The sequence below is a fragment of the Bufo bufo genome, chromosome 8 (genome assembly GCF_905171765.1).
Source record: "Bufo bufo chromosome 8, aBufBuf1.1, whole genome shotgun sequence".
NCBI classification, from domain to species: domain Eukaryota; kingdom Metazoa; phylum Chordata; class Amphibia; order Anura; family Bufonidae; genus Bufo; species Bufo bufo.
This window is the reverse complement of record NC_053396.1, coordinates 79,579,169-79,591,152: the sequence shown is the minus strand read 5'-3', so window position 1 is coordinate 79,591,152 and position 11,984 is coordinate 79,579,169. Positions and strand designations below refer to the sequence as shown.

The 11,984-nt window shown below is 40.4% G+C and overlaps 1 protein-coding gene across 1 annotated transcript in view; it reads left to right on the top strand.

The window, feature by feature from the left end:
• The first annotated feature begins 865 nt into the window (after positions 1-865).
• The window catches only part of LOC120978062 (relaxin receptor 1-like), a 455,454-nt gene continuing 444,335 nt past the window's right edge, over positions 866-11,984 (top strand). The window contains exons 1-2 of the mRNA XM_040406299.1: positions 866-893; positions 1,376-1,522. Coding sequence (XP_040262233.1) covers positions 866-893; positions 1,376-1,522 — 175 coding nt within the window. The remainder of the gene's footprint in view (positions 894-1,375; positions 1,523-11,984) is intronic.

Genomic DNA, 11,984 nt, shown 5'->3' with positions numbered 1-11,984 from the left:
TCCCTGTACTGGCATCAGCACAGGGAACGAACTACGCATGCGCTAGCTCGCGCATCGCGAGATTTCGGCGCTTTAGCTCTGTGACGCCAGCAAGGAGGAGATTCGGAGGACCCGGGGCGGTGCTGGGCTCCTTTCCGCTTGACTCATCTCCGGATACAGGACTCATATCAGGTCATTTGCATATGGATCAAAACTGTTTTTTTAACACGATAAAAGCGCAGAGAGCTATGGGGACTGGGTATTGCAGATCTGCTAGCGGCCATCTAGCAGCCCACGTCCCCAGCTCTATGCACAAAATCCTGGTGACAGGTTCCCTTTAAAGAGAGGCTACCAGTCAGGATCCCCTCTTCTGAACAAGCCTAGCTGCAGCACACGTCAGCTTATTCATATTAAGGCCTCTTGCACACTACCGTATGGCTTTTTCAGTATTTTGCGGTCTGCAAAAAAAGGATCCGCAAAAAATACGGGTGATGTTCGTGTGCATTCCGTTGATTGCGGAACGGAACAGCTGGCCCCTGATAGAACAGTACTATCCTTGTCCGTTATGCGGACAATAAAAGGACATGTTCTATCTTTGAATGGAATGGATAAACAGAAATATGGAAATGGAAGGCATACGGAGTACTTTCCGTTTTTTTTGCAAATTCATTGAAATTAATGGTTCCATATATGGTACGGATACGGAACGCAAAAAAACAGAACGTAAACAAAAAAAATAAAACGTTTGTGTCCAAGAGGCCTAATAGATCAGTTGTGAGAAATTTGCCTATAAACTGCCCCAAACTAACTAGCCGAAAACAAAATAGTATTGAAATTAGCACTGATCGTGACACAGAGGCACTTTCGTCTAATAACATAGTGTACCATGAACTTTATGCAAACTTTATTTAAATGTTAGTGCCAATTTAACTGTGAAAATTTTTTACAAATTAATATACTTTGGGGCTCATTTACTATACTGAAATACGCCTAAATTATCTGTATTATCCGTATTTCAGATGCAGATGGCGGTGCAACAGTCAGTTGTGCTGTTATCTGCGACGTCGCCCTGCTAACGCCTGGTTTAGGCGTAGAAAATGGTCTAAACATAAGACAGCTCGGAAGCTGTCTTACATTAAGAACTGGCGCTGGATGTGCCGACATTATGGAGAGGCCTGCGCCTCTTTATAACTTCAGTGCATCCACCACCAACACAAGCCCTTTAGTAAGACCTGCGTCTAAAACGGCAGTCTGAATAAATGTGCCCCTTTATTTCCATATTTCCATAAATTTCATTACTTCTGGACATATTTGGCTTGCATGTTTTCTTCACAAGCTTAATTTAAAAAAATGATGCATTTTAATCAGAATTCCTATATGTCTTTTCTGTTTGTAGACTCCCTAATGATCCCCTCAAACCTGGATAGTGGTGCATGTCCCCTGGGGCAGTTCCCATGCGGAAATCTCTCTGTGTGCTTACCTCAACTTCTGCACTGCAATGGGCACAAAGACTGTGCAAACGGTGCTGATGAGGAAAACTGCGGTAAGTTCTACAACCATTTGTCTGTGTATAGCAAAATCATTAAAAGAGAGACATATAGGAGAATTTAAAGGGATTGTGCAGCAAAAAATATTCAACCTATTTTTAAACCAGCACCTGGTTCTGAATACTTTTGAAATTACATGTAATTAACACTTTAGTATAGCCAAGATATTCGATCAAATGTATCTGTATAGTGCCACCAGCTTATTTTAGCACTGAGGTGGTCGCATGTGCTCAGTTTAAATCTTCAACTGTCACCAGCTATATCTTTTGTTAGAAGCTAGGGCACTTACAGCAAATGAGCTACAGCAGAAAGGACATGCCCCCCTGAAATAAATCCAGCAGAACTGTTGATGCAATAAATGTACAGATCTCTGCTTCCATGTGAGGTTCAAGGCTGATTCTAGATTATTGTCATGTACTATATGATGTCTAATTTTCATTTTTCACATCAGTCATGGCATAACCATTTTAAGCAAAATGTGCCCGAATTGTCAATTAACCCCTCAGACTCCACCAATTGCAGCCTTTGTGACTCACATTAAGCTGTTCAGGGGTTAATCAGAGGTTAAAAAACATTATACTCACCTCACCCACTTGCTTGCGGAGAGGCCGTCTGCTCCCATCTTGACTGAGGAAAACCTGCGAAAAGACTTTTGGCGAACGTGAAGACCTCACGACGTGGTCACGCTGGATACGTGAGGTTAGTATAATTTTGGGATTTTTATCTACCATTTAAGAAAAAATGTATTCATTACCCCAAAGTGCGAGGAAATTCGGCTTTGTGGCAAATAAAATTTTTCCTCAACTTTGGATCGAAGTCTACTTTGGATACCTTGATTCACTCAACACTAATTGTTACAGACTAAGGCCTAGTTCAGACGATTGTTTTTTTTGCGAGTGTACGGGCCGTTTTTTTGTGTTCCATATACGGTCCGTATACGGAACCATTAATTTCAATGGTTCCGCATTAAAAACGGAATGTGTTCCGTAAGCATTCCGTTTCCGTATTTCCGTTCAGTTGAAAGATAGAACATGTCCTATTATTGCCCGCAAATCACGTTCCGTGGCTCCATTCAAGTCTAAGGGTCCGCCAAAAAAACGGAATACATACGGAAATGCATCCGTATGTCTTCCGTTTCCGTTCCGTTTTTGCTGAACCATCTATTGAAAATGTTATGCCCAGCCCAATTTTTTCTATGTAATTACTGTACTGTATACTGTACATGGCATACGGAAAAACGAAACGGGAAAACGGAAAGGAAACGGAAATACAACGGAACTCAAAAACGGAACAACGGATCCGTGAAAAACAGACCACAAAAAACTATAAAAGCCATACGTTCGTGTGAACTAGGCCTAAGGGCTCATGCACACGACAGTATGGCTTTTTCAGTGTTTTGCGGTCCGTTTTTTGTTTACGTTGTGTTTCCGTTTCCTTTCCGTTTTTCCGTATGCCATATACAGTATACAGTATTTACATCGAAAAAATTGGGCTGGGCATAACATTTTCAATACATGGTTCAGCAAAAACGGAACGGATACGGAAGACATACGGATGCATTTCTGTATGGGTTCCGTTTTTTGCAGACCCATTGACTTGAATGGAGCCAAGCACCGTGATTTGCGGACAAGAATAGGACATGTTCTATCTTTTCACCGTACGGAAATACGGAAATACTGAAACGGAATGCAGGCGGAGACACTTCTGTTTTTTTGCTGAACCATTGAAATGAATCGTTCAGTATATGTACCGCATACTGAACTCAAAAAATGGACAGTATACTGAACGCATAATACTGTCATGTGCATGAGCCCTGAGACTGCTAGACTGCTCACACATGTATTATAACATCAATCTTTATTATTTCTAAAATTATTATAAATACATAATTGTAGACAGATTACATACAAGGCAGTGATTACACGACAATACTGCAACAACAAAACAGGTCACCTCCTTATGTCACCAGCCCCCGAAAGGAAACAGAGGCGAAACGCGCGTTGGGGTCGGTCACCTCCTATCACCCCTGGTACATACCATCCTGTGTTATGTAAGTGTTACATCTTTGTGTTTAAATCATGGTTCCTGTGTCCCTTGCTGCTTACTCAAGTGTGCATGGATGATTATATTTTGACTAATGATATTGCAACATTCGTGCCTCTGGTGGAACTTTATTGTAGTTCACCCTTGCAGTAATACATGATAAGAAAGGGCTATTTCATGTTAGGTGTTGTGCTCCATGTAGCACATACATTGTAGAGGCCATGTTGTTACTATGTACTGAGCTCCTGCATGATAGAATATATGGAAGGGAGTTTGTGATGACTCCAGACATTGGATCATACATTTCTATCCTTGACTATAGTTAAGTAAAATTAGTCAAATCTGACCCGCACAGGTAATCAACTAATCTGAGTCTTTTCAGGGTATTGGGGATAGTGCAATAATATTATTGCTATTGAGGATAGATTTTATAAATATTGCACTTCTGCCAGTAGGAGTGACACGAGGAAGTGACCTGTTTTGTTATTCGCAGTATTGTCCTGTAATCACTGCCAGGTATGTAATCTGTCCACAATTATGAATTTATAATAATTTTTTAAATAATAAAGATTTTTATAATACATGTGTGTGTTTATGTATTATTTCATGTTAACACACATGTTAAACTACTGATGTTTTGTTAATATCGGTGTTTCTTACAGCTAGACTGCTGTTATAAGGGGTGGAGCAAATATACACAACCAGACTTCTATTATAAGTAGAGATGAGCGAATCGAAGCTGACGAAGTGGAATTTATTCAGAATTTCAGGAAAAATTCAATTCCCACTGAATGCGAATTTCCTCGTGCTTCGAGGTAACGAATCAGATTTTTTCCTAAAATGGCTGCATCACGTGTGAGGAAAAAAAAACTATTTGCAAGTGCAGGGAAAGATTATTCAAAGTGTAGGGAAAGGATAGGGAGGAATCATTCCACAGCATGTCTGTTGAAAAGGGTTCAGTCGGGAAGGTGACAGCCTGGGTAATAGGAACAATCCTATTACACATTGCTGCACTGACTGGGGATCCAAATTGCCATTATACAGCTCTGTAATTCCATCAAACCGTTCTTATTAGGGTGCAAGTGCTGTTTGATACAGGCATTAACAGGGGTTATTACAATGAAATATTTCTATGTTTTATTTGCCCTAGTGCGGTGCAGTTATATGTTCTAAAGCAATTTTTGGCTTGTATTAGTGGGGAAAAAGGCTTATTAGCTGTTGTGTGGTGAAGTGCGAAAATTACAGCCCTTTTTGTCGTGTATTAGGGGCAAAAGTAAAATATATTTTCCGCTCAGCGGTGCAGTTATCTATTATAAAGCCCTTTTTTGCGTGTATTAGTGGAAAAAGGCAAAAATATCAAACCGAACAGACACCCCAGAACACATCACCAATATGGTGTGACACAACACAATTCGAGACACAGTATTGGGAATCAGGATCGAGAACCCAATCTAGATTGCCAGCACAATGCCAATCAAATGAGGGAGACACACCAAACTCCGAAATACAATCAGACAAAATCACTCACACCGTCAACACCACATAGAACAATCATAGGAACAAGTAAGAAGAAATTACGGAGAGGACGAGGAAAAAAGAACAAGAGGAAACAAGGGATTAGTGAGACGATAGATCACGACGCCATAGTTAATCTGAGTCCGGAAGTTTTAACAGATACACAAAAGAAACTATTAAAGGGTTTCTACCACCACATTTTGACCTAATTAGCTGTCAGACACTAGCGATCTGCTAGTGTCTGCTCTACCTAACCATGCTATTGTAATTCCTTTCTCTGCAGCGGTAACCCTAAAAAATGTAGTTTTATTGGTATGCAAATGAGCCTCTAGGGGGGCGTCTTTTCAGCACCTAGAGGCTCCATCCACTCACCATTTCTGCCGCCCAGCGCGCTCCATCCCGCCCCTCTCCTCTAGATTGACAACCTACTCGCGCCTGCGCCGTGTGCTTCTGTATTCGGCGCAGGCGCAGTGACTGTGTATACGGCGCAGGGAGCAGTCCAACAGTCACTGCGCCTGCGCCGAATACAGAAGCACACGGCGCAGGCGCGAGTAGGCTGTCAATCTAGAGGGGAGGGGCGGGATGGAGCACGCTGGGCGGCAGAAATGGTGAGTGGACGGAGCCTCTAGGTGCTGAAATTACTTAGCAGAGGTAGTCAAATTTATTTTAGATCATAATTATTTTTATTTTGTATCTGACTATTACCTTCAAATCAAGGGTACTGCCATGGGGACCAAGTTTGCCCCTAGTTACGCCAATCTGTTCATGACCCAATGGGAAATGAACCACATCACTCCAAGGCTGGGGGCAGACCTGGTCCTCTGGCAATGTTATATAGATTTCATTCTGTTTATATGGCAGAGCAATGAGATTGAACTTTAAAAATTTCTACATGAACTTAATGGAAACATGTACAATTTACAATTCACAGCTAATATAAGTCAATCTCTAGTTGAATTCCTTGATTTACAAATTACAGTGGAACAAGATAGACTGATGTGTACCACCTATCAAAAACCAGTGGCCAAAAACGGGTACATATTATATTCGAGCTGCCACTTGCCAAGATGGCTTCTGAATATACCTGTAGGTCAATTCCGCCGATTAAAAAGAAAATGTACTTCAGATGAACAATTTAAAAAAGAGGCGGATAAGATGAAAGAACAATTTCTGATGAAAGAGTATCCTATTAACATAATAGATCAATCTTTAATGAAGGTGAATCAATTGGACAGACAGACTTTCTTTAAGGCCTCCCCTAAAGAAAAGGAATTAGATGAAATGGAAACCCATACGTATAATTTTACCTTTTAATTGCCAATATAAGAAAATTGAACAAATTATTAAACAACATTGGCATCTTATCCTAAAAGATAAATATATTGGTCCCATATTAACTAACACCCCCCAAATAACATACACCAAAGCTCCAAACCTCGATTTGAAGATACCCCCAACAATTAGAAATAATCAGACAAAGAAACAATCTATCAATAAGTGGCTAAACCTAAAAGGATTTTTTAGATGTGAAAAATGCAATAATTGCAAAATCTCGAAATTTCCGAGAAAAAGGCTTAAAATCACGTCCACTTAAAATGGATTTGAACATGAGATTAAGGAATTCCTTACTATGAATGTTATCTACATTATAGAATGTCCATGTGGGAGACAATATATAGGACGTACTAAACGAACATTGAAGAAACGTATCGCAGAACATGTATCGAATATAAAAAAGGGTTATGAGAAACATTCATTATCTCAACACTTTAAACAACATCATAGCCAAGACCCACAAGGAATGACTTTTGCTGCACTTGAACAAGTTAAAAAACATTGGAGGGGTGGAGACCATATTAGTCATATGTCTCGTTTAGAATCTAGGAAAATATTTGAGTTTAATACACTTTTACCTGGAGGTCTTAACGCAGAAATGGAGCTGTTTGGCTTTTTATAGATCTGGACGGCTGCCCCACTTCGACGGGGAACCGGTAGTTACCTGTTTGTCCCAGCTCTCCGATTTTCCCTTGGAGTGAGGCCGCCGTCCTTATACTTCTCAAGAAAATACAGAAAACACACAAGCAGGCATCCATGGTGATAGCAAGATAGCATATATATGGCATATACATATCTTTTTATACTCTTAATATTTTCACATTTTTATACTTATACTAAAAATTTTCTTGTCAAATGAAATTTTTCTTATTAAATTTTTATTAAATGTTTTTCTCATTAAATGTTTTTATGTATATAGATGTATTATATTATATTTTATGGTTCATACAAATTATATACTAAACGATTTATGAAGCACCATTACTTATACAAGGTTGGAGAATCTTTATTTATTTATATGTTGATTTTCTTTTTTGCAAAATGATGAAATACAATACTGGCAAGTAAAACATCATAAAAAAGAGAAATCGCATTGAAAACGCACCAAAAACGCACAATAATCGCAGGTGCGTTTTTTTGGTCTATGGATACCTACTATTGCGAACTATATCCCTTATAGAGGATTTTTCAAATAACTTTAAAGTGTGGACAATAATCAAAATTATCCAGACAAAAAGTGGTGATCCAGGAGGGTTTTACTAATCACTTAGAACTTCAGGTGACTAATTAGCGACCTATAAGAGTAGGCAAGATATGGCGAAATACATGACCACTGATAAAGGAGTGAGCATACAATTCGAAACGCGTATGTCTTGGATTCCCATGTCGCAGGACCTACTCTTGTCTTTTTATCGACTAAATATTTGAAGGATAGAAGCGCTTCTTTCCCATGAACTCATACCACCCATACCACCTTTGATAAACCAAAACTCGACCGTACAGCCAGAAATTTAACTTACCCGAACACGTGGGACGCCGAGCTGACATCTCCAGGACCACGCGGGGTATTGCACTTAGAGGGCGAACGAACACGGCTTGAGTCATTCACAGGTGGGAGGTAAGGTCGGTTACTGCCAGCTCCATGGGACGCCACGTAGTAGCGTAAGTGCAGACCGACAATCAACTATTATCGACTCATTATTCGATTGTAATATCTGAAAAAAGTCACCTTTTCAACATCTTAATCTGAATTGACATTGCCTATCATAGTTAAAAGTGTGGACATTATCTGCTCAACATCAAATAAAAGGACTACCCGAATATCACCCATAAGCTATAGGATTTGGGACTATACTTCACCATATTCATTTATATTGCGATTTTCATTTCTAACTTTTAATTGTAATTTTATGTATGTACATTTATATATATATATCAAGCAACAGAACAGCACCTCCTAAGTTAAACCGCAGGTGCAAGCTACCTGGCAATAATACAGCAAACAGAAAATAGTAGCAGCACACCACTATATGCACTAAGATTGAGTAAACAGGTGAATGTGTGAACAGGGTCAAATACATGACGCCATATAGTAAAATAGTATATAGTTACTGCAAAGCAGTGGAGAAGCTCTTAGCGCATATTATTGATCAAAAATATGTCGGGCCCACCTACCAGACGGCAAGGTCGCTTCTCATCAGGTGGGACCTACTCTAACATGGAGGGTCCAGCTCCATTGTTTCTCTGATTAAAAGCACCAAGGGGTGGGGGATGGGCGAGGAGTGCTAAGTTCCACAGAGGATGCCTGGTCCTCTATATTATATATATATATCAAGCAACAGAACAGCACCTCCTAAGTTAAACCGCAGGTGCAAGCTACCTGGCAATAATACAGCAAACAGAAAATAGTAGCAGCACACCACTATATGCACTAAGATTGAGTAAACAGGTGAATGTGTGAACAGGGTCAAATACATGACGCCATATAGTATAATAGTATATAGTTACTGCAAAGCAGTGGAGAAGCTCTTAGCGCATATTATTGATCAAAAATATGTCAGGCCCACCTACCAGACGGCAAGGTCGCTTCTCATCAGGTGGGACCTACTCTAACATGGAGGGTCCAGCTGTACATTTATATAGATATCATATGCGACTTTTTATAGGTGGTTTATCTATCTTATGTGATTTTTTACAGGTGTTTATACTTGTGATTTTATATACTTGCGATTTTATTCACGTGATCTCATCTATAATTTTATACACACTATATTCATTATCTAAGTGTTCTTATTCTCTATTGTATAAACCACCCTACATACAACTTAGGGCTCTTTCACACCTGCGTTCTTTTCTTCCGGCATAGAGTTCTGTCGTCGGGGCTCTATGCCGGAAGAATCCTGATCAGGATTATCCCAATGCATTCTGAATGGAGTGAAATCCGTTCAGGATGCATCAGGATGTCTTCAGTTCCGGAACGGAACGTTTTTTGGCCGGAGAAAATACCGCAGCATGCTGCGCTTTTTGCTCCGGCCAAAAATCCGGAACACTTGCCGCAAGGCCGGATCCGGAATTAATGCCCATTGAAAGGCATTGATCCGGATCCGGCCTTAAGCTAAACGTCGTTTCGGCGCATTGCCGGAGCCGACATTTAGCTTTTTCTGAATGGTTACCATGGCTGCCGGGACGCTAAAGTCCTGGCAGCCATGGTAAAGTGTAGCGGGGAGCAGGGGAGCAGCATACTTACCGTCCGTGTGGCTCCCCGGGCGCTCCAGAGTGACGTCAGGGCGCCCCAAGCGCATGGATCATGTGATCGCATTGGACACGTCATCCATGCGGATGGGGCGCTCTGACGTCATTCTGGAGCGCCCCGGGAGCCGCACGGACGGTAAGTATACTGCTCCCCCGCTCCCCACTAATACTATTGCAGCCAGAACTTTAATAGCGTCCTGGCTGCCATAGTAACACTGAAAGCATTTTGAAGACGGTTCCGTCTTCAAATGCTTTCAGTACACTTGCGTTTTTCCGGATCCGGAGTGTAATTCCGGCAAGGGGAGTGCACGACGGATCCGGACAACGCAAGTGTGAAAGAGCCCTTACCTCACTTTACAAATAAAGTCCAAATTCATGGTCTCAAAGGTTGAGTGCCAGTCACATCATTTTATATCCAATTCTTGCTTCTCCTCTTGACCGGGTGGATCAATACGTGACTAGAGCACCTATCCATACCTCCAGTCGGGTGAGCCTCTATTCCTTCCTTTTTCTATACAAAAATATCTTTGCGCTCAGCGGTGCAGTTATCTGTTTTAAAGCCCTTTTTTGCATGTATTAGTGGAAAAAGGAAAAATATCTTTGCTGCTCAGTGGTGCAGTTATCTGTTTTAAAGCCCTTTTCTGCATGTATTAGTGGAAAAAGGAAAAATAGTTTGCCGTGTATTAGTGGCGAAATAGAAATATATTCGCCGTTCAGTGTTGCACTTATTTGTTGAAAAGCCTTTTGTGTAAAAGTAGAAACATTTTTGGGCCTAATTGCCGTTCTGCGGTGCAGTGAAATATTCTAAAGCCCAGTTTGTCGTGTATTACTGGCGAAATAAAAATATATTCGCTGTTCAGCATTGCACTTATCTGTTGAAAAGCCTTTTGTGTTGTGTAAAAGTAAAAAAAAAAATAGGGCCTAACTGCCATTCAGCGGTGCAGTGATATACTCTAAAGCCCAGTGTGCCGTGTATTAGTGGTGAAATAAAAATATATTCGCCGTCCAGCGTTGCACTTATCTGTTGAAAATCCTGTTGTGTTTTGTAAAAGTTTAAAAAAATTAGAGGCTAATTGCCCTTGTGCAGTGCAGTGATATACTCTAAAGCCCAGTTTGCAGTGTATTAGTGGCGAAATAAAAATATATTCTTCGTCCGTTATCTGTTAAAAAGCCTGTTGTGTATTGTAAATGTTGAAATAAATTAGGGCCTTATTTTCCTTGTGCTATACTCTAAAGCCCAGTTTGCCATGTAATAGTGGCAAAATAAAAATATATTCGCCGTTCATCGTTGCACTTATCTGTTGAAAAGCCGTTTGTGTAAAAGTAGAAAAAAATTAGGGACCAATTGCCTTTCTGCGGTGCAGTGAAATATTCTAAAGCCCAGTTTGCCATGTATTACTGGTGAAATAAAAATATATTCGCTGTTCAGCATTGCACTTATCTGCTGAAAAGCTTTTTGTGTTGTGTAAAAGTAGAAAGAAATTAGGGCCTAATTTCCATTTTGCGGTGCAGTGAAATATTCTAAAGCCCAGTTTGCCGTGTACTAGTAGCGAAATAAAAATATATTCGCCGTCCAGCGTTGCACTTATCTGTTGAAAGCATTTTGTGTAGTGTAAAAATAGAAAAAAGTGAGGGCCTAATTGCCGTTTAGCAGTGCAGTGATATATTCTAAAGGCCTATAAATATATATTCTAAAGCCCCTAAATATTGGGACATCGACACAATTCTAACATGTTTGGCTCTATACACCACCACAATGGATTTGAAATGAAACTAACAAGATATGCTTTACCTGCAGACTGTCAGCTTTAAGTTGAGGGTATTTACATCCAAATCAGGTGAACGGTGTAGGAATTACAACAGTTTACATATGTGCCTCCCACTTGTTAAGGAACCAAAAGTAATGGGACAATTGGCTTCTCAGCTGTTCCATGGCCAGGTGTGTGTTATTCCCTCATTATCCCAATTACAATGAGCAGATAAAAGGTCCAGAGTTAACTTCATGTGTGCTATTTGCATTTGGAATCTGTTGCTGTCAACTCTCAAGATGAGACCCAAAGAGCTGTCACTATCAGTGAAGCAAGCCATCATTAGGCTGAAAAAACAAAACAAACCCATCAGAGAGATAGCAAAAACATTAGGCGTGGCCAAAACAACTGTTTGGAACATTCTTTAAAAGAAGGAACGCACCGGTGAGTTCAGCAACACCAAAAGACCCTGAAGACCATGAAAAACAACTGTGGTGGATGACCGAAGAATTCTTTCCCCGGTGAAGAAAACACCCTCCACAACAGTTGGCCAGATCAGTAACAC